Below are 27,624 nucleotides of genomic sequence, written 5' to 3' on the forward strand. Positions count from 1 at the left end.
CTATGGGGTATGACTATCACTGATAGCACTTCTCAATCCACACCCCTGTTTTATCCTGAGTTCCTCCTAGTAAGAGCACTCTTCACACCTGCCAAGAAAACAACTGTCCTAAGTGAAGTTATTGTCTCTTTAATGACCATAGGAATATCTACTGAATTTAATACATTGCTTTGGGAAATCTGTTCTGCCCACCCCAAACGGCTGTATGTCTTAAATATATCTCTCAGAGTGATGTGTGTTATATAAATAAAATTACACAGACAGCATGTTTGTCAATCAGCAAAAAAGGCCCTACACCCACTATCCCGGGCACATGTGCTTCGTAAGCATTGGTTTCCAACAGATAAATGTAATCAAGGTTTATATGCTCACAGAAGCCAACAGGATGGGATTTTTTCACTTGAAAGATCAGAAGAAAATTGTAACTAATGTTGTGGAAAATTACTTTGATATTGCTTTCTCAGTACAGCATCACAATTAGGTAGCAATGTGAAGCACAGGGAAAGAATAAATGAATAGTAACAAATCAACACAAACAGCTACTGTCAGGAGTACTTTGCTCAGTGAAAGTAATGTAAGCATTACTTAAACTTTTATGACTGTGGATTTTATACTGGTTTAAGTAGTACATCAAGGTCTCACTGTCATGCTTGCTAGGACTAAAACAATCAAGAACAATTTCCGAAACAGACAGATAAAACTAAAGTACTAAAGTATTTTTATTAATCTTGTTTCATAAGTTGTTCTATCTTAAATTAAAGATGACTGAACATACTAACAATGAAAAATGTCCTTTTGGATAATGCAAACTCTCCTATGCTGATTTTTGGTGGAAAATGAATGTTACCAACTTCTCTCCAGCCCTGCTGATGAGATTCAAGTGTCTGGCAAATGTGTTTTACTACATAGGAAATACAAAAGCAAAGGCCAATCCAGTAAAGCTTTTCCATGCAGAATCTGTTGTCCTAAGTAGCTTAATGATACATGCATTTGTTCAATTCTCTCGAGAGAGCAATCAGCCAAGCAAATTATAGCAATATCCCATCTCCATTAGAACCAGGCCCCTTTATGGAGAAACACTCTGAGCAGAGAAAGGGAAGGATCCTTCTCAGCATGCCAAAGATGTCGTCGGTGACTGACAGATTTTCACAGGAGACTGTCTAGGAAGGAAATATGCCAACCTCCTTTTTTAAATGAAATGAATGGATATTTTTTTCTGTGTTCTTTAAGCCACCTAATATGTTTTAGTGATAACTGGTATAATTTTCAAAAGCAGTGGATATGAGGAGTTTCTCAGTCCACTGGGAGTTGAAAGCACTTAACACACATGAAAATCAGCCAAACAGAAATAAGAGTAATTGTACTGAGCACCTTTTACTCAAGGGTACAGTCTAGTTTCTATTAACATAAATGGTAACTGAATGTGAGAATTGAGGAATTGATTACAGATCTTTGGCAGTAACAGCATCGTTGGCATGTTCATGTTTTAGGTATCCAGAGCAATCGAGCACATTACAGAGTGAGTTTCCCTGCCAGGGGTAGGAGCTCTGTTCAAACTTGCTTTTATTTAAATATTTTTGGGTGTCCCCTTCTTCAGTTATACTGCCCTCAAAAATCACTTCCCAGTATACTACAACCAGCAGTCGGCATTCAAGAGGTTTATGGCAGAGAACAGGTCAAGAGGAGGAACCAATAATGAAAAAAATGGAAAAGGAATTGCACTGGTTTTGAGACCACACCAGAAAATCTTCTCTTTCAGGAGCAAAGAATTAACTTTTTAATGTAAAGTTACACATTCTTAGATGCATTAGAGTACTGCCTGCATTTGCTGTTCATACATCTTTTCCCCCATGCCCAAGCTACCAGCCAGTTTCAGTAGAATATGGCCAGTACCTGTTTTTAATCTACAAACTCTTTTGCATCTAAGCATACAAAAAAACCCTGCAAAAGCACAGAAGGAACTAGTTAATTCTCTGCTTTGCACAACACTGAAGATTCATTACTTCTATGGTTTCAGCTGAGTGGCTGCTTTCAAAATTGGTGTGTGTGCAGTTGGACTAAATAAACAACATATTAAAATACAGATTTTTTAGTGACATGGAAACAAGCACTTAACAAACCTAGACACAGAAATTAGCAATTAATGTAATTATTTAAGAGTTCTCTGTGTTATGGTTCAGCTCCTTTAAAAATGTTAGTAATACTTTTAAATAGACACAGTTGTGTTCGCTGTACAATGAAGATGTCATATGAATAGACTTTTTACAAACATTTGTTTAGTCAAGAGACAATTTCAGTGCATATAAGAGCAAACACAGGGACCAAACCCCAGCACACAGTGGCATTATCCTGAACAAGAGCAGCTGCACTGGCATTTGTCTAGGCTCTAAAGCAGCCTTCATTACAGCCATAGTCAAAGAGAAAAGGACTGTAAGTAAATCAAGAGATCTTGGGTCCTTTCATACTTCTTGTGTGCCTCCCCTTAAAAGGAAACTACTATTTCAGCCCACAATTTTCTTGTTCTCCCATCTCTGCAGCCTTTGTGGCTCTTCACGGTTTCAAGTTAGTAGTGCAGGAAGATGGCATGCATATGAATAATAGTTATGAATGGTTTAATTGAAGTTAAGCAAATTAAATGAGTGCATCCTAAAGTATTTCACGTTTCTGATGTAACTCATTCATACATCTCTTATTTTGCATCTCATGACACACTGAATACCATATGCAAGCAAAGGTTAATTCAGAGGTGTGCATTTCCAGGAACAGAACTTTTGGTGAAATCTCTCATTTTCACATTTATAGTGATATAGTTGGTAGCAAAATTTGGTCTCAACTGCAGCAGAAACTTAACTTCACCCAGCTGGACCCTATGCACGTTGGCAAAGGTCCCTGTATAATCAATTATTTGGTCCTTGGAACTGTTTTTTCAGGAAATGCTTTTTTTTTTTTTTTTTTAAAGAAATTGATAGCTGCTTTCAAGGTAGCCTTCATTAAGTAGACACACCTTTTTTGAGGCATCCTCTGTGAAATATGTAGAACACATTGAGAATATAAGTACAAAATATTGACCATGAAAGGGCAGGTGATTCAAATAGAGATAAGAATGCTAACCTGGTGTCTGCTGATGAACTATTTCTTCTGGATCCTGCAGGTGAATGAAGACAACGAGCCCAACTGCTCCAAACAGCAAGATGAAGGAGAACATACAGGTCAGCCTCATAATTACTGTTCTCAGATCAATCCGGTTCTCACCCAGGAAAAGAACTGCATGTGATCTCCAGGGCACTCTTCACTCATAGTCTTCGTCCTCTCATCTGGTAGAAGTCTGGTGTAATATGTCTACAAGAAGCAAAAAACCAAACCCCTAAACTTAGCATATAGGGCATTTATTTTTCCAATGCAGAATAGTAGATTTAAGTTCTCATTTAGACCAAATAACTGATTTCTCTAGTATTTCTTTTGTACAGTTAATTGCAATCACCCAGTCTATTTCTGCCCCATCAGTTTGTCTTTAATTTTACGTCCTTGATTTTAACATGTTGAAAAGATGATGTAGTGTATAGTTAAAAATTGCATTTTGGGAAATACGGTCATGCCATGACTGCAATTTTCAGAGAAATCCCTCTCAATAATTTCCGTTCTTCAAGAGAAGCATGTGTCACTTTTTGTTTTTATTTCTTGCTGATTAAATATAAAAGCTATAAAGTGAGATAATGTGTGGGGAACAATAATGAAAGCCGCACCTTTGTACCAAACACAGAACTGGCAGCTGCTGCTTCACCTCTGAGAAAAACCAGTCACGCTCAAGCCAACCACCACAAGTCACCCATTGAAGAAGTTCCACAGGCAAATTGATTTCCAAGGGAAATCCTGGTCACAGTGCTTGGACCCCCTTTTACTGGCTTGCAATAAACACGAAGGAAGAGAGCAGACAAGAAGCAGGAATCTGTGCAGGAGCCACAGGCACGGCTGCCTCTCCTCCCTAGGGGCTCGCAGCGAGGCTCCGGGTCTGTTCTGCACATCCTCAACAGCGGCTCTTAGTGCAGTCCCAGAGCAGCCCTGCTCCCACAGGGGCCTGTTGTGGGTCGTTCTAAACCCCTCACTGAGCACGGCCCTGAGGCTTTAAGGCCACGAATAGTCCTGCTGGAACCAACATCTGTCCTCACACGATACGAAGAAGTGAAAAAGTGAAGGAGTGGCAACTAGAGAAGAAAACTATTACCAGGGCCACATGTCTTTATTAATTAAAATAAATGCTTCTGCCACAGAGCTATGCCAATCCTGCATTTTTCGGTAACACACGGAAAGGTTCATTAGAGCACAGACAGTGGAACTGTTTCCCAAAATGTAACCGGATTTCTTAGCAGCAAATTATTGAACACGAGGTTCAGCTGGAGGTCAGCAACAGGTTGCAGCGGTAGCAATAATGTTGCTTTCCTCATGTTTTACTGCAAATGTGACCTAATCTAAAGGAAAGTTTTTGAAGCTTGTCTTTTTTTTACAAAGGGGATTTTAAATATGGAAAGACTGTATAACACCAGTTTGCAGGAAGGATAGAGTGTGGAGAGATGATGATTCAAAGCAGTTATGTCAGGAAAAGTCTTTAAAGATTTGTTCTTAATGTGCCTGGAATATTTGGTGCTGGGGCAATTTGTATGCTTTTCATGGTTTCCTTAGCAAGTTTTTAATTTTTAGTGTACTGGCATTCTAAATTTCTAAAATGCATCAAAGAAGAACACGAGGTGTGAAAGATGAAGTCATTTGATGAAGTCATTCTGTGACTCTGACTGATAAGGTTACTAATATTATTTAGTGGCAACGATATTTATTCAGTGTGTAAAGCCGCCAGAGCTCCAGGCCAGGAACTCTGGGGGATACTTGTATCTTAAATGAATGCAGAGCACTAAGTTCTCCCTATGCATAAACAAACTGAGCTTTATTCTCTGTTCAAATTATGGCAGACAGTAATTGTGTATTCTTTTTTTCACTTTAAACCTTTCTCACATCTTTAAAAGTAAAACTAAAAGAAAATATCACTAAGTTTTTCAGCCCTAGCAAAGCCAGGTTGTTGTAAGTCCTTGTGCAGGTCCATCTGTGCCTGTTGTGTATCTAATATGCATAGATATTTGCATTTACTACATATATTTACCTTTAGATGCCCAATACTACCTCTAAAGCACTGGGGGAGTCAGATTAGCCTTCAAAGCAACTGTGTTACAGTTCCAACCACTGCTGTTAGGGGCAAGCAGGGAACACAACCCACCCTCTCCCTGGTTCACTACAGTACTTGTTTGGCTACATAGGCAGGGGTTTGTATAAATAGGCATTTCCAACCAAATCCAATGGTGGCAAGGCTGGTACAACACCAGCCTCACACCATCATTTTGTAAATCAGTCCAGTCAGAGCTTTCTAAGAATTGTATCTCATTTCCTAACATACAGGTTTTCCTTTCTGTCACCTATTTATGCTCTCTGCATGCCCATGGGAAGCTACAACCGCAGCTTTACAGGACAGGCCTGCGGCAGGTGCCTTGCCCAAGGTTTTTCAGGAAGGCTGTGATGCTGCAGAGAGCTGGAGGGTTTCCCAGCCTCCCAGCCCTGCGCAGGTGGCAGCGCTGCCCCTCCCTGCTGGGAACGCCCCCAGCTGGTGGGACACAGAGCAGCCGAGAAATGCAGAATCATCACTTGAGAGGAGTAGCTGAAAAATATCCACCCTCAAATAACAAGGGGTTTAAATTTGCTTAGTGTTGAATTTTAAGGTCTTTTTTAATGAATTATACCCTTGAGCAAATACGGGTTTCTAAACCAATTATTATTATTAACTTAAAATGTGAAACCATTTTCCCTGGATTTGATTTGTTGAAATGTTTTCATTTGAAGTAGAGGCAGCATCAAGAAAGAATACCCCTAGCCAGGTTTTAATTAGTGCACAAAATGCTACAATAGCAGTTTTTAACAGTTAAGAGTGTTTACATTATTCCACATCCTATTGAACAACTGTGTCCAGGAACACAAAACCTTTTAGGTTAGACATTACAGGCTCTTTAGGAAACCTCAATATACAACAGTAACAAAAGCTAGATGAAAGTATATATTTGAAAGAATAAAAGGCCATATGTACTTGCATAACTCTAAAGAAAGCCTGCTGCTTGTTGCCTGTAGCCACTGCATGTTTCTGCAAGCAGTGAACATAGGAGTCCGAGAAGCAAAAAGAAAGAGAACCTCTTTCCTCTCAACAAAATGACTACCTCTCAACAAAACACAAATGTCAGAGATCTTTAAATTATGGGTCTAAGCTTTCCCCCTCCCTATTCTCCTGTAATTATTTTTCCAATCAGTTGACTTTAATTAACATGTCCTCTGTGAGCAAAGCTGGTGAATGGCAAGGGCTGGTTTATAGATGCTGAGCATGTGCTTCCCAAGCCCTCCCAGGCTGGTCATTGAGTTACAGCAGCAGAGGAACTCTGCAAGCAGCTAGCACTGACTGATAAATGTGAACGAAGTATCCTCATTAAGGAAACATTTGAAAATACCCTTTACACTCCGATCACATCATTTTAAAGATGGATGAGGGGAAAGACCTACAAAAAACCTAAGTGCAGCTTGACCTAACTGTTTCATCAGGCAGTACTTCCTCAGGCATGCGAGGGACGCTTTGTGTGGGAGCTTTGGATTGACCCATCCAGTGTCCCGGCATCAGGAGGGCAGAATCTGGATGAATCCATACCCTTCAACTTGCACTTTGCAGTCACATACTTTAACTGTGCTCCTCACAATGGCCAATAACATATTTTTATAATTCTTAGTGTTACCCAGAGTGCAAGCAGATAAAGTTGCAAGCAGCTTCCAATCCAAACTCCATTTTCAGCTGCCCTGAACCTATTAAACAGATGGAAAGAGGTTCATTAGAATGTGCAATAATTAATTGAAACATCTAACTTTTAATTTATTCTTCCTTATTACATTCCTATGGTGGATAAAACTCCTAGGTATCAATATCTGTTTTCCTAAGCTTTCCCATTACTGTGGTATGTGAATGCCCTGCACTTGAAAGCAGCACAAATATGAGTGTGCATGGATAGTAATTAGCACTCAGCACTTTCCAGTCCAAAGACATTTATTAATCACCACAGTACTCCTATGAATTGTGAGCCGAGGAAGTATTAGCATGAGGTAGGAGAATGGGTATTGGATCATTAATGCAAGCCTTTTAAGGAAAAGGATGGTACAGTTTTAGGTAAAAAAATTCTAAATATGTTTGTGGAAAATACTTGAATATTATAGCAGAATTTTCAGGCACCAAATCTTTTCTTTACAAACGCAGAGCAGAACAAATTTCTCCCTTCTCCCAAGCAGTATGCAAAGACCCTGCAAAGATTTATTTAAATCTTCTGACAAAAGTGGCTCTGAAACTAGTGCTATGTAGGTCTGCTTTTGGCAATCTCTGCCTGGAGGCCTAATGACCAAACACTTTCACTGCGAGCAGTCTGGTGTTATGATACTGGATCAGTCCATGAAAGACAACACCTCTGTTGTTTGATCCCTAGTCTGATGTGGGTCAGGCAGGCTGCACTCGGGGTGGTGTCTGATAGCTCATGGCTATTTGTTCATCCATGAGTTTTGCAGACATGATATTCTCTCCCTTGTCTGCTGCTAACAAGTCAGTGTGAAGAACAGCATTGATGAGATACAATCTAAGGGCATGGTGTAATCCTTAGGCAGAAACTCAGGAACTTGCCTTTGGTCTATCTAGAACTGGATCTTTCCCTAACCACATTGATGCATCAAAGGAAAGTAAAACAAAACCTTAGAGAAAAGGATAAGTGGCAGGATAAGCTATCCCTTTTTCCCCAGGAAAAGGCCTATTATCTTCAGTTGAGGTGAGTATGAGTGTAGCATATCTAAGACTGTCTTAGAAAAACATGGTAGCAGGGTATGCAGCTTTCACAGCACTGCCAACAATTGCTTACCAAGAGCCATTTGCAGAGAGCAGGAGGGACAGAGGGTCCAAGGTTGCTACAGCCCCTCATTTCTCCCTCTGGCTGCTCACAGGCAGCCACCCTGCAGAACCCAAGCTGCCTGGCCCTCTTTGTAATTGGTAGTGTGCTGTCGCTCCACTGCAGAGCTGGTGACCAGCCCAGCTAAATTAGCCTGAAGATGAAAGGCACTGGTGCCAAGACGAGACCAAAAGAGGCTTTTTACCTCTGTGGAACCAGGGGAAGGGAAGGACCAAGGTGGGCCAGAGACTCTGTAAAGTGCCTGCCCACTGCAGGACACCTTTATACTGTCCCTTCCTGAGGCTTCACTGCAAGATGCCACGGTAGCTCCCAGTGAATCAAGGAACACAGACCAACACCAGCATCAGCATTATATATTGTTGCCATATACATCAGCAAGTCAACAAAACACCCAAATTCTTTGCAAATATCCACTTATTGCTAAATTGGACAATTACAAATCACCTGTGAATGAATGTAAATGCCTAGTATCACACATACATGGTAAACTTAATTTCTCATGCTGTGTGAGCTTCAGCTGCCCTTCCTGCAGTTGAGAGCAGGCTGCTGGTTCAGAGCACTGCCAGAGCCCGCTGTTTATTCAAAGGAGGCAGCAGGATGCGGGTGTCTTCTGGAAGCAGGGATTCCTGCCTTTCCACCAGGCACCTTGTGTGCTGTTGGACAACCAGGTACCGAGCAGCAGAGATCAGCTTAGGCACTTCTGCAGCTCTGGTTGTGCCATTCCTGGGAGGCAAACTGGGACATCCCTCTGGTGCTGTGGAACTCTGGAGGTACCACTGCCCAGGTTCTCTGTACAGAGAAACGTGGCAGTGCACAGGCACAGCCTCAGCAGTGTCTTACACTTGGTGGCCTGCCCCCAGTTAAAGCACACACTGGTAGGATTCCCAGTTCAGAGAGAGACACTTATTAATGCAGAAATGTTTTTTAAGTCAAGATTTGCCTGACAGCAATAAAAACTACATGTTAAATTTCAGCACTCCTGTAGCTGATCTGGGGAAATTTAACTGGAGCTGTTGGCAGCTGGGAGATGTGAGGGGTTTTTTCTTCTACTGGGTTTTGTTTTGTGTGTTCTGAAAAGGCACCATAATGAAGGACTTATTTTCTGCATTATTAAGATAATTTTACTTGTGTAATATAGTTAGAGACTAGGATAGTGATACTGGGCAATTAGCTGAATTAAGAAAAAGGGAATATTATTACTACAAGAATATATGAAAAAGATTTACTATTATTACTGATCTCTTCTAGCTCTATTAGCTGTTTCTAGGAGGTATGTGAACAACAGCTGCGTCTCACTCTGCAGCTGAGCCAAGCATGTATTTCCTTGCTCCAAAGCTCTTACAGAGCCAAAAGGCCTTCAAACACAGGGCACTGAGTTTTCCCATCCCTCAAGTGTCCACTCTGTTTTACCCCTGACATCTAGATCAGGCTTGCTGTAACATTTTTACAGAACCAAAGACTGGATTTATAAACATTATTTGTATTCACCAGCAAAACTAACTTTTTTAAGGAGCTTTACAAAAGCAGACACTGTACTAGAGGTGGAGATACTAAAAGTCATATTATTCTGTATCTGTCAGCACTTCTTGGAAATAGGAAATGCAAACGAATCCTAAGAATTATGCCCCAAATCCTCTAGCTTCTTTAGCATAGAAAGTAGGAAACTATTAATCCTGTGGCTGCTTCCATTCATCAAATATTCATCTTTGGGTGCTGTATTTTCTATCACTATATCCGTGCTCATGTATCAGTAGAGCAAAAACTTCGATTCTCCCTGAGATTTGGAAAGGACAAATTTGTTTCCAGATGATATTTCAAATCAAAACATTTTGTCTGGCTTATATCAACTCCATATATAATCATGTTCTTCTTTGTGTAATAACAGAAAAGAAGCATTTTGGAGAAAGGTGAAATACTAACTTTAAAGTTGAAACTGTTCAAAATATCCTGCCCCCGAAACATCCCCAAAATTCTCTTCTAAAAAGATCTGGATTCATATTTTCCCTTTATATGGGGAAAGGAATTAAACCTACTTTGATGAAATCAACAGAGAAGTTAAGGGTTTCTCCAACTCTGAAATCCTTTTAGATCAGAAGTGAAATACTTGAGTGGAGAGGGGTGGCTCAGCCTGATACCAGCTGGTGTCCTCAGGATGATGATGAACCCTTGTCCAGGTGGCTCCAGTGGGTATCTCCCAAGCCCTGCAAGATGCACAGACCAGCTCAGCAGTTTGAATCCAGGAAGGGAAAGCACACCTGCCTTGTGTGACTTCGTGCAGTGCTGCTCTGCACCCCATTTTCCCAAGAACCACTTGCAGAGGCAGGAACTGGCACTCAGGTGAATTGGACCTGCTGAGATTGGGACCAGCCCAAGGAGCTGACACCTCTTCCTCCTGCTGCCTAATTAGTCTCTCCTGCATCCCAGCTATCCTGAGTGAACATGCTGAGCTGACCACCTCTGTTACCTGCTAGCAGTGTGGTAGGAAATTAGGCAGAACTTATTGCCTATTAACAGCTCTATTGTCCAGTCACTGGTGTCATTTACACGTCTTGGCTTTCAGCATCTCTTCCAATTATGCAAAATGGGGAACTCTTGATGGGAAGAGAATCCTGAAAATTACAGGAGCCTCTTTTGCTCACCTATACGTCAACCCATATACCCAAAAGAGTGGGGACAGAGGGGTTAAGAGGCTTTCTCTTACTCTGGTGGAAACTTGTTTTGTCAGGTATCAGTAGGTCCAGTTCTACTCTCTCATATATACCAGTGTTGTCCTTTGGACCCAAAAAATGCTCAAGCCATATAATGTGCCAAAGCCTGAATTTCAGCAGAATTGCAAAAAGCTGTGTTATTGTTTTATGTGGCTGAAGTCAAGAGTGATAATGTATGACCCCTTTTTCCCATTCCAAAACCCCTGGCAAATCTGCTAAAGCTGCTCCTCTCACTTCCATCACATGTGGCAATAGGAAGCGGGCACTTCTGGTTTCCACTTTCATATACAATTTAAGACCAAAGGGGACAGCACTCAGTAAACAACCAAAATAATCCTTTCAAAGTCAAGAAGATTTCTTACCTATCTTTCTGGGTGTAAATTGTAGCAGGCATCATGTGTTACTAATCTCCTCAGTACTGCAGCAGGGCCTTAGCAAGTCAACACACACCTCTCCAAGATCCTCGAGGGGTTTTAATTCTATTCCTAAACTAAAACATAATCTCAAAAGCAGTTTGCCTTTGAAATGAAAAAAGTTTTTTTACTGTGTTTAAAATTAACATCTCACAGGAACTGCACAGTGAGAGTGTAAACAGCGAGTGTCAATAATGAACTTGTCCAGCTTTTTTCCACACTGGAGGGGAAGGCACACAATTTGCACGGCAGCCCAACCTTTCCAGGCACTGCCTGGCAGCAGGATTTATAGGGATGTTATCCCACATCCGATATTACATACAGAAATATGCTGTGTGGGGAGTACTGAACTCTTGTAAAATACAGCAGAAAGGTTCTGGTTATTCAGCTGCCCACTGCTTGTTAAAGCCTGGTCTGAAATGCTTCCCTCTCCCTCCACTTGCCTGAATCTCTCTTCTATTTAAAGTAACTCACATCTTCAAAGGGTTTTTTAGATGATTGCACTGTCGTATAACAGCTATATATTATACTCTTCTTCAGCTGTCTTGCTTAATTTGTCTATTCCATAGGTTTCCTGGGTATTTCAAATGAAAATGCCTTCTTTCAGAAGATACAATGCACCTGGAATAAGCTGGATTTCCAGGGGTACCCAACAAGTGATTACCCCAGACATCATTCTTCCTTTACGTCAGTATGAAGCAATTGTAAATCTGAATTTTTCTTTTATAAATCAGTTTTTCTTTGCAGTTTTAGGTGTGTTATGGTAAGGAGGAAAAGATGACAAAACTGAAAGATTTTATAAGCTGCTGATACATATGAATAAATATGTGTATGTGTGTATAAAAGGTTAGTATGTTCCTATCCATTGGGTAAAAGTTTTATTCCCATGCCACACCTCTTGATATCATGAGATTTTAAATAGTTTTTATAGCAATAACTTTGAGTGGCTTTATGTATATACATGTGTGGGGCCCTCTTCCTCAACATTATGGCTTAACTGTGCCATATGTGCCATACAGTTCATGTAATACAGTGTGGAGGTTCGTGATTCCTCAATGGTATTTCCTTTTCTAAAGGATAAAAGAATCTGAAGTGGAGATTCTGTGTCTGGGAGTCATAAGCAAGCAGAAAAAAAAGGGAAAACTCTGAAATGGTCCCTGTAACCTAGAAGTTAAAAACCTTTGTCACCAGTGAGGGTGGTATTAATTCTGCACTTGAGGCAACAAAATACACCAAAATTTCTGTAAAAGCAGAAGGAAAAAAAGCTCCTGACTCACACTGTGTGGGTTCGTGGTGATGTTCTTCATCAGGAAGAAGAAAATAGGCCTCCTAACCTTGAAATGGCACATTTTGCTGTGGCTGTAGGGAGGGTTCCTTTATTGACTCTAGCACCTTCTGTAATGGTGTACATTTGAGTGTTCTCAACTAATACTGCCTCTTAATCCTTCTAGCCATGATGACTAATTTGTTTCTTATTGAAATTTGCTTTCTCCCTCATCAAAGATCACCATCTGTTTACTCAAGGTGCTTTTTCACTTAGACTATGCCTGTATGTCAGAGCTGAGATATTTTCTCTTGTTCTTGATTTAGGCAGTTAAAACAAAGCAGTTAGTTGAGAAGATGTATTCTAAAACTAGATCTACTTGGGAAACTGTTCTTTTTTGCTTTAAAATGCCTTTTATATTTTGATTCAAAATGAAACTTTTTACCCTAGAATAAAGCAAAATGAAACAACTATTTGCATTTTAATTCGAAGCGCAAATTCTAAACAACAGGAAACAGAGTTTTTATTTTTATTCAGTCCTTGAGTTACTGCAGCATATAAAGGGAAGCTGCACTGAGTGCTGAAGGGGTAGTTGGCTGGCTGTGCAGAGGCATAGCCATGACATGCCACCATGTGCATGGGCTGGCCTGGACTGAGCCCCTGCTGCCCACACGCCTTGTGGGGCCAAGGGAAGATCTGCAAACTGAGAGGTGGGTATGAGCGAAGAGAAGTATCTGGAAACTTTTCCATCACTTTAAGGAGTGAAATGGTTCTGTGTGATGGTGAGTGAGGGCAGGTGCATGTGGAAGCTGGTGGGGCTGCAGAGAGGCAGAGGTGTGACACTTGGGGTAGAGAGTGCCAGCTGCAAGGCAGTGTGAAGGAATGTTTACTGGTGTTATACTGGAGCACTGCTTATACAGGGCAGTGAACATTTGTTCTACCCTTACATTCCTTGGTTTCCAAAAGTTTTGCCTTTTGCCAAGGTCAGCTTTGGGCAAGGGGTGCAAAGCCACCTGCAACTTCAGCACAGCTGTGCTTTGGACATCAGGAGGGCGCAGCTGCCGACAGAGCCACGGAGGAGACAGACACAGGCTGTGCTCAGAAACGGGGCTGTTTCATCAGGACGTGGCTGCACTGAGTGTGAGACTGGCTGGGTGGGAAAGGAAGGGCAAGGTTGTCCGTAGGTCCCATTTACACAGGGGAGAATGATGGTCACGGTACAAGGAACTTGGACTTCTACATGTGATACACTTCCAGTTCTTCCTTTCCTGCAAGCTACTCTGCACCAGAATTTCAGACACTCCACACTTGCAGCAGTCAGAGGAAACCTGTGGCTATCAGCTACTCAGCCTTTTAAACAGAACACAATTTTTGATATTGAGCTGCAATGAGAATCCTGAACAGGCATGAAATCTCTTTAAAATCAGTTCTGTGATGCTGGTACAGTGGGAGAATATTACTATTTGATTTGTTACTCAGTTATTTTAAGCACATTTTGTATGATTTGTAATAAGAACAGATAAGGCAAGTAGCTGCTAGGCATACCCATGTGCTGCAAATATCGGAGATCACTAAATGTCACCAGCAAACTTCCTGTTGTTCCACTGATGGTCTCTAGGAATGGATATACTCTATTGACTCCACGCACTTCACATCAGACTTGGTTTGTAACTCCATCCCTTCTCGGCTTCTGCATTCAGTGAGGAGACAGCAGACACGGCCTAAAACCTTCAGTCCTTTCCTCCCTCTGCTGTGGACAGGCAGAATGGTGCCTCCTCCAGGAAATGGAGCAACGGTCAAAGTATTTGTGACACAGAGGACTCCTCCTGGGGAGGAAAAAAGGCATTCTGGCATTCCTCTTCCCAGCACCATTGCTCTGACTGTACTGCTGAGACACCAGCATGTTGGTGAGTTGGGCCCAGACAATGAAGCAATAAATCTAATACAAACCAGGGATCTTTTCCTGTCTAGTGTGGGCAGCCCTGTACCACACCAGGTTATTCATCCCGTCCTTGGGCCGGCTCTCCTTTGGGCTGACAATGCTCAAGTTCTGGCTGAGGGCTCAGACAACATCACTGAAAACTCAAATATCTGCATTTGGTACTGAAATCAAGGCATTCACACTCAAAAGAATCTGGAAGGAACTAGATTAAAATCTGGTTGGAACTAGATGATCTTTAAGGTCCCTTCCAAACCATTCTATGATTCTATGACTGAAGATGAAAGAAATTATTATTAGTTTATTGTAATCACTCACATTTAATGGTTCTGTAAAAGGTACTAACAGAACTGGGGTTTGACTCTAGATAGAGTGTTTTGTGAAATCCTTCTGTGCACTTTCCACTGGGAGCCATCCCACATAAATATTTTTATTAAGCTATCCAAATTTAAAATCAAGACCTTCAAAATAAAATAGTTACTGACCTTTCAGCTCATTTATAATTAAAATATGTTCTAATGTTGTTCATATAAATAATAGATAGCTGTTTTCACAGATCAATGCCTTCTCTTGCTTTTTAAGAAACATTTTGAAGTAAAATTACTACGCCTTTAACTTTAACAGGAAAATTTGATGTGTTAGCAACTATGGGTTGATCTCTGTACATTTTTCAATTGTAAATTGCACTTTAAAAATACAAACAATTATTAATATTGATTTGGACTAAAATAATATTGAATTTCAATATATTTTTGGCTCTTTTATGAATTACCCTGCAGAGTCAGTGTGATTATGATGAAAGAGTATTTGCACGCTCAATTTCTTTTCAGCGAGAAATCTTAAAGAGTGCTAGTTGTGTTCAGGCTGATAAACACATGCATTCAAGGAAAATCAGGCTACCTTAAAAATCTCCACTGAAGCATAATAAATTAATATTTCATCCTATATGTGTAGTTCTTATATCATGCTAGCTGAACTTTCATTATTAACAAATACTGAGCATTTAGTTAGGATGCAGCTCAGCGCCTGAGCTCTGTTTTGGTTGTGCATCGTGTGCAATTATAAAACTATGTCAATCCATCACTGCAATTTCCTACGACTAAGCAAAGAGATGAATATATTCATGTCCTAGGATGCTGTACGATACCAATAGATTTAAGTGTCATTAAACCCATGTTTCTATGCTGTGGTTGGAATGAACATTTCATAGCTCTGGTGATAGAGGGATTTGAGCTTTTCTTCTGATCTCAGCTCTAATTTCAAGGCTCGGTTGTTAATTGCTTCCTCAGGTACCCCAGCACCTCTGCAGAGGCCTCACCTCCAGGACAGCCCTTCCCCACGGCCAGGGCCGCGGCCAGCAGGGTCACTCAGCCACATGTCCTTGTTACACACACGGGAGTGGCTGGCAGGGGGGGTCTCCCAACAGCCTGCAATGCGTGGGCAGAATCATCTTGAAAACAGAAACTCTGTTCCCCAGGGAAAACAGGTGTATTGAGCCAGGACAAAATGTCAAGGTGACATTTTTGTAGAAATGGGATTTTCAGAAAAATTTAATTTCTTGGCCCCGGAAGTAGTGTTTTCATTGTGTGTGGCTGCTAAGCACTTGGAGAGCTGTGCAGCAAGCCTGGGAACTGGCAAAGGTTCACCAGGAATGTGGAGGGCTCTAGTCCTCCCCACTTCATCCAGCTCCTCTCCCTTTGCAGCTGGCACACGCCAGGAGGACAGAGAGCTGGGGACTGTTAACCTCCAGCAGCTTGCCTGGGAAGCAGCTGTTAAACTCACTTTTTGCTGAAAGTGGAACTGGGAAGTGTGTAGCAGGCAGCAGCTGGGCCAGCCTTTGTTTTGATTCTCCCAGGGAAAAAAAATGTATTTTTAAAAATTTTCGTTTTCCACATAGAAAACACTGGTTGTGCGAAAAGGGCATTTTCTTACTGAAAAACCTTCTGCTGGAGAATTCCCCAACCAGCTCTTTTTATGGAACTTACTCCCACAGACTGAAAATAACCCAAACTTGGTACCTTTCCAGCCATGTTACAAAAGCTAATGTTTTGCTAGAGTCCCTGGAGACAGAGTTGTGCTACTTATATTAAGAAAGGGGTAGTAGCCAGCTAGCAAGTGCCTGTGGGACTGGTTTGAATGCTGCTGGCCCTTAATTCAATCACAGGTAATGAATGATTAATAATAAGGCACTTAACCTTAAATAGTGTTGTAATTACTTTGATTATGGAATAAAAACCAGAAAGCATTTCTGACATCTACTATTTTTAAACCTCATTATTTTGGAGAGTGTCATTCAAGAATTTTGAACACTTGAAATCAGTAAAACAGAAAAATGAAATGCCACGTGATTTTTCTTTACCTGACTCAGGTGCTCTCTAGTGTGAATTCTCCCTTCTATGGGCTGAGCAGTAGGTAGGTGACAGCAAGTGCCTTTGAGTCCCTTCATTTCACAGATAATCTTGTTTCAACATTTTATGCTCAGATGCCCACAAAAGTGTAGTCACCTCTCTGTTATTTTACATTGTGTTGTGGTTTTGATTAGAGCAAGTCAATTTTCATGGCCAAAATGGCTTTTTAACAAAATGATACCTCTTTGAATATGTATTCTTTGGTCATAATTTTGTGATGTAAGGGATGCTTTCCTTGACAAAGATAAATTCTGTGTCCTATATTCCCCAAACTAATATTGTGAATTTTACTATAATTTCATAATACATACATGTTGCATGGTAAATACATTGATAGAAAACACTTTTAAGGACACGAAAATGTATTGATACAAGACACTCTTAAGTGCTCCAGGAAAAAACTTCAGAAAAAAATTTGGAGCTGTATCATGTTGCTACACTAAATGCACACCATAGAACCTCTCAGCAGAGAGAAGTCTGGTTTTTAAGAAGGAAGAGTGTCCTTCCTGTTTAATTTCCCTTAGGTTGATCCAGATCCTGCCCAGTCACTCCATACCTTTTAGCTAGACTAAGTTAAGATACACAACAGATTTTGTGCCTTCTCATCTCAACAAGAGTGGCCAACAGAGCCAATTCTGCAGTGCCTGCCAACAACTCACTGGGTATGGTTTAAGGAGGAGTGAGAGTGTCAGCTCTTAGATGGTGGGCTCTGCTCACATCAGAGGGATGGGCTGCTGTAACAACACAGCTGAGCTTTACTGGGGTGTATTTCTCAAGGAAGTCCTGTCACTGTCCTGGTTTTGTTCAAGTTCACTGAAAGCAACTTCTGTCTCCTTAGCAACTTTCTTTTCAGACCAATGCCTCTACTCATCCTGGCAAGATGAAAATATCCAGAGCCTGAAATCTACACCTTTTATGTTCTGCTGTCTCATCAGATGACACTTCATGGTTGTGTGACTCCTACAGAGGAAAAACAGTGTAGGATTTGAGGAAAATACACTTTTTTAAAGTCAAGTCAGGCTGCACATTATTTCTACCCCACTTGCAATTAGCAGTGTGTGAGCTGATCACTAGCACTAAGCTGTGGTTAGAACGAAAACTTCACTGTGCTGCTCTGGGTGTCACATCTTGCTGTAAAAGTTTAATTTAACAAACTCCAGAAGCTGGCAGAGGAACTCCTGTGGTTCCAGACAGCAATGTTGCAGCTCTGCAGCCCTCTTCAGGGCTAACAGTGACTAGAGTTTATGTACATGCACCACAGGGAAAATGACAGCTTTGCCCAAATACTGTCTTGCTGTGTGTGCCTAAGAGTGGCTGGACCAGTGTCAGATCCCCAAAATACTCAGGTGTAACAGAGGTGTTAAGTGCACTAGTTTAGATTTTATTCTGGCTTTTCCCAGCTTCCAGTCCATTACTTTCTCTTCCAAATCGTTAATATATTTTATTGATTGTTCCTACAGGTGAATTTTGCACCCTTTTAAGGTAGCATCGTAACTGTAATATTGCTAAATGTTGACTGCAAAACAAGCAGAACCTGAGACCTCTTCAAGCCCTTAGTTCTGGTTTAAACACACTTCCAGCACACACTGTGTGACAAAAACACTTTGGAGCCTCTTTCCCATGTAACTAAACTGTAACTACAAAATCAAAATTGCGTGTAAAATATTGGAGATGAGTAAAACAGAGTGAATTGAGAGCACCATGACTAACATAAGCAAACTGCACATCTTATGGCTAATAGTTGTGATGTATTTGTGTTTCAAGGACCTCCTTATACATAAAAAGAGCTATTTTGGTTTGCACCATTAGTGCTTCCTTCTTTGTCACCTCTATTTATCTTTTATCCATCTTGCCTCATCCTTTTTTTTCCTATTCTGTATATTGAGCAACTGTTCAGGTGTTTAATGTCAAAGCCATTAAAGGGATAACCCAGGGGACATGGGAGACTGCACACAGCAAGTGTAGGCAATGAGCAGCGGCTGTGTGGTGGAGGAATTCTCAAGCTGAGTGTGTACATGGGCTATATCTAAACTGTTCTGAAAATTATCTAAAAAAAGCAGCCTTACTGCCATAGACATTTATCTCTAGAGGCATGCAGGCCCTCTTAAACAAAATTTAGGAGTCTATTGTTCAGGAAAATAAACAACCCCCCAAACTGAAGACCTACCTGATGTGTTGAAATGGTTGAGCCATGTCAGCAGCATCACCTGACCCTTCCTCCTGCAGCTCTTCCCAATTTAGCTGCAGGAAAACATGAAGGTGGGCAGACAGATCCCTTAATGTTAAATGAGGTTTGTATTACACACTCACATGAGTGCTCACCACTGACTAAACCAGTCAGTCCTAATGATCAACACTGTCTCTTCCCCTCACACTTAAAACAACTGCTGAACTCAACCTTATCAGAGAACACACAAGATCACAAACGAGATGCTGAAGCATAGGGTAGCACAGAGTGCAACTAGAGCATGGTCCTCTCTGAACTGGGTCCTTGTTGTTTGGCTGAGGTGCCTGGGAATAACTGGAAGCTGCACCTTGCAGAATGAGAGGAAAAGGACTAGCAACTGTTTTCCTCCTACCTTGTGCTCCTGCCTGTGGATTTGCTGCCCTTCAAAACGTTATGACTAATGCATAAAGCGTTGCTCTTCTCCAGACACTCAACTTTTCACTAGCTCAAGACTTAAAAAAAAAGCCATGAATCTGTCTTTTGCTGTAGGTCTCCAGGCGTGTAACCTTTACTGTATATGCCATGCTGGCATTCGCTGTCTCGCCTGTGCTGTTTATCAGCCTCGCTTACTTGCTGTGAGTATTGCAGTCTTGCAATCCCTGAGAACCTTCTGTGTTTACTCTTTGCCATCCTCTCTCATAACTACAAAATTAAATGGGAAAAGGATCTCTTGGAGAAACAGTTCCAAAAAAGCTTAGGCAGTATTTTATGCTGAATTCTTTCCTTGGACCTTTATATATCAGTGGTGTATCTTGCAAGACACCACTGGGATTTTGAAACTAATTTTCCATCATCATTAGCAAGAAACCTATCCTCGTGTTTCTTTTCGTTAATGTCTAATACAAGACTGAGAAGAAGTGCTGAATATGTACACTCTTTTTAACTTGATGGTGCCATATGCAAATAATTAAACAAGGCACAGAAGCAATGGTTAAAAATACTACAAAACTTCCTCATTAAACTAAGCAACTATCTGCCAGAAGAGAGACATCTGAACCCTCTCCCTCCACACACGTGATAAAATCTCCACATCTTGCAGCTGCTTAATTTTTGTCCAAGAGGAGAAAAAAGATCACATTTAATTACCATCAAGGGTGAGGACAACATGGTGGGTGCATAGATGGTGACATTCAGTTGTATCTGTGAGTGAGGTGGCTACGACTTTGCACATGATCTGTCTGGATATTGCATGCAAGGGCACAGATCTATGAAAAATCAGTGGAAACATTAATTGAATTCCAGCTATGTCATGTGCTACTGTGCAAAAGAAATTATTCCTGAAACTCTAGGGCTATGATTTGCTGTTCGGTGGTGGTTTAACAAGAAGTTAATACTTGCAGCTATCTCATCCTGCATGCTGCATTACATTGGCATAATGTCTTTGAGCTGTCTTCTCACTACACTTTGGGTAGTGAAGTGAACTGAGGAAACTGATTCAGCTAAGGACCAGTGCATCAAAACAGAATGGCACCGAAAGAAAGTCATATTCATGGAGATAAATATACTTTCAGAGCACTAAACCAGATTAAATGCCTCCATGTTCTGTTCTTGCAGTACAGTTTATCTGTTTAATCACCTGCACCATTCCTGTCACTGTCATAGCTGAGATTTTCACAATCTGTAGTTGAGAAAACAATGTTGTTGTTTGCATTTTACAAAGGTAAAGCTGTGGCAGAGGAAACTGAAGAATTTGCCCACAGAAGTGGGAAATCTGGGGACAAAAAGAGGACAAGTTTGGACCTTCCACAGTTCAGGTTAGTGTTCCAGCTACTGAATCATCCTCCTTTTCCTTAGGTACTGAAGAATAGTGAAAAAAGTAGAATGTTTATTTTTGTATAAGAAAAAATTGAATATGCAAATTGGAAAATGGGAGTAGTTTTTTTTAAACTTACAACCAGAAGGTGTTTAAATCTGCCAAGAACTTCAGTCAAGCAACTGTTTTGTGCTAGCTGGGATGTAGGTTAGTGGTTTCAGCAAATACACAGATAATTAACTGAAACTCCTTTTGTTCTAGCCGACAACATAAAAGCAATGAGAGAAAGGAAAAAAAAAATCACAGGGGAGTTCTGTGGCATCTTGCAAGGTTTCCAGTGCAATATACACAGAATTACGCTGATGAGCTTTTCTAGTGCTAATGAAGGGATGCCAGACTGACAACACCAAAATCTGACGGTTTTGCTGAAAAGGAACAACATGAGAAGGAGCAGCAAAAATTCCCTTTTCCAGAAACCAGTGAATGGTTGTGAAGGGAAGGCCACAGACACTGAGTTCCTCCTCCCCTGTCGTGCCCTTTCAGCAGTGGCATGGCCTGCTGCACTGGGACCCTGAGGTGGCCAAGGCAGCAGCTTCTCAGGGGTCACCAAGGCTGTGACATAGAAAAGCAGTTTCTCTGTAGGGAAGGGAATCTAGGCTGGGTAAGTGCAATATATAGCACTGCATTATCATTACTTATTATGTGCAATATATCACACATAATAGTTATATATTACACGCAATATATAGCAAGAATATCACTGACATCCCTCTGGAATGTTCCTGCAGGTGTGTGTAGGGAGGGTTTCTGGTCAGTGAGGACTATGAGGTGAAGGGAGTTACCAGCTTGCAAACCCCTCTCTTCCTCACTCCCTCCAACAGTTGGTAATGGATTGCTAAAACACAGTATTAATTTATTGCAATAGGGAAGCTTGTGGTCAGCAAGATGTGAATTAATGAGGAATCTCCCAGAAAGTAAGAAGTATCTTAACCCAGCTTCTCCCGTGATCATATGATGTTATTAGTAAAATTACTATTGTCCTTATTGTAATGGCAAATCCAAAACACATTTACTGAACAAGAAGTTTTATAACAGAAGAAGCACTGGTCGGTCTGTGAGGTGCCTAGCAAATCTTTTAGCTGAGATCCTGAGAGGTATTTTATGTTTAGGGAGGTTAGCACTGCAGGATAGACACGGTGCTGAAACTTCTGGAGAGGGTGGGTAGGTGGATGTAAGTGTGTTTAACAGGCAGCAGCAAAAATACAAAACCACCACTGGCAAAGGAACTTGCTGAGTTATCTTGCCACAGCCTTGTTTGCCAAATAAGTTGTCTGTAAACCCTGCCATCATTAAAATTCTTCACAGCGATAACAGCACTTTCCCCAGAACATTTTGTTGAAGCTTGCAAATGGAATTATCTGCTATGACTGCTCTTTTGAGCAGTGCAAATCTTCAACAACAATCCTAAATAAACCTGTGATATAAAGTGCATGGAACACCTGTTTTTATAAATATCTCTGCAGAGGAATGCTGGAGATAGGAAGAATAAATTACAACCAAGAGAATGGCAATTTAAAACGTGCTCTAATCCTGTTTTTTCCTTGGCACTGCTCTACATTAACTTAGCTCCAGCCCCTGGAAAGGCAAAAGTCACAGCTTTTATTTACATAACTCAGAGTTTCTAAATAAGAAACAATAAAGAAGTGAAGCTTTGCAGGAAAAAGACACATAAAATATGAACAAGAAATACTACATTAGCCTCTGTGCCCAGAAAAATGCCAGTATTGGGAATAATATGCCATTTTAGCAGAGATACAAACATTATGACCTGACTGCAGTACAAACACCAGGCTCCCCACTGGGGAAATCATATCTCTTTTCAGGTGATGGACACCAAATTACTCCCTGGTGTCTTGTTAAGAGCTCAGTGCTCAGCACCTCACCATGCACAGGACAGCTGCCTTTTTGCTTTAGGCTAGGACTGCTCCTCAGAGATCTGAAATGACTTCCCTGAGTTTGGGTGTAATCCCAGGCATGAAGTACTTCTTCATCTTATCCTAAACCACTACTGCATGTAAAAGTCCAGAGCTGAACTCAGTGCCTGGAAAGCAAAGAAAATATTTAGCAATGGCCCTTTAAGCACTCTCTGTCTTATACTTTACAGCCTGGCCTTAGCTCAGTGAAATCTGGGCTGTTTAGAAAGGACCAGAAAGCTTTGCCATGTCCCACTGCTATAACTCAGAAGACTCTGCTTCCTCTTGCAGCATGTACAGGAACTGGGAACTAGTGTTTCTCTTCCATTTCACCCTAGCCAGCTCTTCTCATTCTAATGCTGCTCATTCTGGTGAGTTTTAGGATGAAACAATTTGGGCAGTCACAAGAACCCATAAAGTTGGTCTTGGATAATGATGGTCCAGGTGTCTTACTATAGAGCAGGTGACAAAAATAATAGATCTTATCCAGAAGGAAAAGTTGTATTGTACTGTCTAAAGGAGATTCATAACTATAACTCAGTAGAGAGGCTGTGATGCTGCTACACTGAGTTAGCCAGTATAACTTGCTGTGCTTTGCCAGTGTACCTTTAAATAGGTACAGAGCAGGTATGATCAATCCAGACATGTGCCATAGAGCTCATATCATTTTCTACCTGTCTGGGAGATGACTTTTGTCACCCTGGTAATACAACTCCTACGCAGCTGCTGTGCCTGCTAGATGTGCTGCTGGCAAGGGAAAACACACATATCTTTAGGCATTGGCCATGGTGAAGGATGATTGGGTTGAAATATAGAATTCTTTTTCAGGATCTCCTACTCACAGCAAATTAGCAGTACCTACGGATGTTTTAATTTTTCACACTATACTGCTGTCCTGTGTGGCCCAGGCTTTGTAACGACTGTCAACAAAAATGTCAGGTGGTATTTATTACACCAGAACCAGAGCAAGGAATTTCTAAAGACCTTAAGGAAAGCATATTTAGTTTCTCATGCTCAAGAGAAATTTTGGAATAATTCCAAGGGAGGAAAGAAAATGGGATAAAAATGTTTAACTTCCAATGAGCCATATCTGCACACACACATTTCCTGTGCTAGAAGGACTTTTCAAGCGGATGGGATGTGACCAACCCCCACATTCCCGGAAATGTAGCTGAGCTCTGACTCTCTTTTGCAATTCAGGGCTATGGTAATAATATTTGTATGGTATGCTCAGTTAAATTGCCCTTCCCAGAGGCAGTGCTCTGGCCTGCTCCGATGGACACCAGGAAAATGCCACCTGTGAGAGAGCAGGCGAAACACATTCAGGTCCGCTGCTTTCTTACAAGCAGCTGGTAGGTATTGCTCTTACCAAGAGCATTCAAAGTCCTTGAAAAGGGTGAGGTGAGCAGATGCCTTGTCCTTGGTGCAGCCCCTGTTTCTGCCGCCCTCGGTCCCTCGCAGAGGCCTCAGGCAGAGGCACAGGCGGGGGAGGGGCGCGGCGGGGGCTGCTGAGGGCGCTGCGGAGGGGCCGGGGCCGAGGGGAGGCAGGCAGGTGGAAAGCTGAGATTGCCCCAAGGAAACTGAACCCCCGGCAGGGGAACAGTGCCCGGACAGTAAAGCTAGTGAGGGAAGAAACAAAGACTAGGGGGACCCCCAAAATAGAAGAGATGCCAGTGGTATGAAGACAATGGGAGAGAAGGCTGTGGGTATTGCGTCCTGACTGTGTCCTACCCAGATAAATCCCATTCTACCTCCTCTTTTCTCTGTCTTGTGTGTAGAGACTGATACGGCAGCCTCTGCTCCCTGCTCGTGCAGCCCTGAGGGCTCTGCCCTGCCAGGCTATCGCCCTCGAGGGCTGGGCGTTCCTGGGATGGGCGATGACCTCTGCTGACTGCCAGTTATGGTTTGGAAAACATTCTGGAGTCTTTTGGATTGAAATGTGCAACACTCTATTATTCTCTGCTAGAAGGACATACCCAAGCAGGAGTCAATAACATAGCCCCAACACAATTGCCTCTTGTGTGGGAGGCTTTTGGATCCTTCCCAGTGTTTATAAAGCGCCATGTAAATTAATTAATGCATTCGTTACTAATAATGACACAAATGTATGAAAAACTTTTAAATAAATACTTGAAAGAGTACTAAGCCTACTACCAGAATGAAGTCTAAGGGTTCTCAGCAGCAAAGTGCAGTAGAAAATTGTGGCTGAAAGGAACAGATGTTTAAAATGAATGCTTTCAGTGTGCTGAACTAACATATAATTCAAACACATACAGAAGACATATAGACTGGCTTTCAGCAACACAATCTCCTGAAACACCTATACAAGTAACCTTGTTTTGGATCAGCAAGGCTTATTCTATTTATAATCAGTAAGTGTAAGGCCCATAGACCATTTTAGTTATCAAGCTTTTCCAAATGAATATGCCAAGCATTTCTAATCACAACCAAGTGATTTCCATTATGTTGACCTCCATCTTCTTTGACTGGATCAATAATGTCTGATGTAATAATTTATCAAAATATACTGGGGAAAATTATTGATTTTTCTTGTACATATTAGGAGGAGAAAAATACGTCAAGCTCTCACTTTAGTCTAAATGGCTTCCAAGATTTAAATTAAACTGCATTTGCTATTTGTATGAAGGATATTAGCGCTGTATGTAAAACAAATCACTGAAGCTGAAATGGATGTTTTACTTGCCCCAGTTCCCCTGACGCTTTTATGGCACCCATCACTGCAGTGTGTTTTTCATACCCTAATTGCTTTGTGAGATCTCTCGCTCTGCCTCTGCCTCCCACCCCTGTGCACTGGCGCAGCGTTCAGCAATGCCGTCTGACACTCCTCATCCTGCCTCTTGGGGAGGCTCAACTCGAGGCCAACTGGAGATTTTATTTAGTTGAGAGATGTACTATAGAAGTAGAAATCTTTCATGTAAATCCTGGGTGTTCACAAAAGGATCAAAAGCTTATGTGTATACGATGGTATGGGGCAGGATTAATGTTTAGCTATGCTACGTTTTTAGGTGTGGGGTTTATTAGTGATTAAGTAGTATTTGAAAGAAGACAAGAAAAGCTGTATGTTACAATATGCTGCATTTTCTAACACTACTCTGCCCAAGAACCATCAATTGCAATTCATTTACAAATATCAAACTTGTGGAAATCTAACCAATTTTATTTCTTAATAGCTCTATACTAATACATTTTGGGGAGGAGGGATGTGAAGATGAAAACACTAAAACAATGTGCTGAGTCATTAAGTAGAATGAACCATCCCTTCCCCCCGCAGCTGTAATCTGTCACTGAATCACTTACCTATTGCATGTGTTGTAATAGCCAACTGTAGTTTCTTTTTCACCTTTTGTTTCAGATGAAGAGACTTAAAAATTGCAAATGTTTCTCCCCTTAGATGCAAAAGCATCAATCACGAGTAATACTGAGCTCTCTGCCTCATATTGATTCTTTTGTGAACTAAGCCAGATGGGTTCAGATATGAGCATGATCTAATATTCCCCTTAGCTTGATTTATAGATTTCTTTGTGCATTACCTGACCATAAATGAGTCTTGCATTATTTCTTGTGTGCCTGTCAAATTAAAGAAAAATATTCTCATTGACCTTTCAACCTGGGAGGAAAAAAAGAGTCAGAGACATTTTACTGCATGTATTACAGGGGTCTTAGTGCTTACATGCCAATTAAGAGTGTGTGATTATGAAAGAGGTCTAGAAATTTGTGTTGTGTGTAATGATTTCATTTTCCTGTAAAGCACGCAGTGGATGTACTGACAGTAGCATAAGCTACATTGCAAATAACCCTAGAAGAGAGAAGAAGAGGAGAACAATTTGGCACAATTCATTCCTTAATTTACAGAAACAAGCACTGATTGCAAGAACTGAAATGTTTTTCTGGAAGAAAATAATGCTCTTTAAAACATAGACCCAGCAAGCAAAATTGCTGAGACGCTGCCACAGACGCGTTAATGCCATCGAGGGCAATGAGCATCGGGGGCATCTGCTGACCCCAGAGACCTCTTCTGGGAACAAAATGAGTTTAATATGTATGAAAAATAATGAGCAATGTATCACGAGCCTATCATTAGGACACAACCTTGGGCTCTGGACTTGAATAGGAGACACTGAGCTTCATCTGACCAAAGAGCTCCTGCTTAACCTGAAGGGACTGACCTCAATGACCCATCACCTCCTCCCACAGTTTTCAAGCATGTTTCTACAGCCTAATAAGCCTATTATCTCCTCTGTATTTATTTGCAAATAATGTTCAAATCTAGCATACCCAGGCATTAAAAAAAAGAAAATATTTCCATCTTTGCAATTCTTCAGTTTGTTGACTAGATGAAGTATACCAAACATGCCCTGAAACTGCTCAGCAGACCAAATCCCTGTCATGTTTCTATTTAGATTGTATCTCTATTCTGTATCAGGAGATGACATTTTCAGTAAGAACAAAATTTTAGCTTCTGCCTTCTAAGAAAGAACTTTTAAAATAAGTCTTTCTATGTTATGTGAGCATGCCACAAAACCTGGCTGGTAGCCCTGGCTCTGGAGACAGGCAGACCTGTTTGTGTTCTCAGTTCTCTTTTCCAGGTACCCCACCTCCATGTGTCTGTGTCACCAGAAAAGTACTTTTTTTCCCCCATTTTTCTCCACCTCAGGTATGTTTAGACTAGGCAACCTGCTCCTACGAATGAAAATAGAGGTTCAGCAATATTAATGTTCCTTTCCAAACCCTTGTTAAGGTCATTGAAACATTGACTACCCCACCTCCTAGACTATGGTCTTTATTTGATTCTTAAAAGGCTCTGCTGTGGCAAGAAATCTTTTCATAACACATCCAACTGGCCAAACACTGGAGTGTTTTACATCTGCCCAGGGATGCACCTAAACAGTATATCTGTTCT

At 41.2% G+C, this 27,624-nt stretch overlaps 1 protein-coding gene across 10 annotated transcripts in view; it reads right to left on the minus strand.

The window, feature by feature from the left end:
• Positions 1-27,624, minus strand: part of CHST8 (carbohydrate sulfotransferase 8) — a 190,049-nt gene that overhangs the window by 144,588 nt on the left and 17,837 nt on the right. For 2 of the 10 annotated variants that reach the window (XM_032121413.1, XM_032121411.1), the window contains exon 2: positions 3,112-3,339. In XM_032121413.1, coding sequence (XP_031977304.1) covers positions 3,112-3,220 — 109 coding nt within the window. In that variant the 5' untranslated portion in view covers positions 3,221-3,339. Of the gene's footprint in view, positions 1-3,111; positions 3,340-6,812; positions 6,880-10,051; positions 10,304-13,948; positions 14,281-27,624 lie in introns of those variants that run through there. The other 8 variants (XM_032121418.1, XM_032121416.1, XM_032121409.1 and 5 more) reach the window with 7 other exon arrangements.

The sequence above is a fragment of the Corvus moneduloides genome, chromosome 12 (genome assembly GCF_009650955.1).
Source record: "Corvus moneduloides isolate bCorMon1 chromosome 12, bCorMon1.pri, whole genome shotgun sequence".
Classification (NCBI taxonomy): domain Eukaryota; kingdom Metazoa; phylum Chordata; class Aves; order Passeriformes; family Corvidae; genus Corvus; species Corvus moneduloides.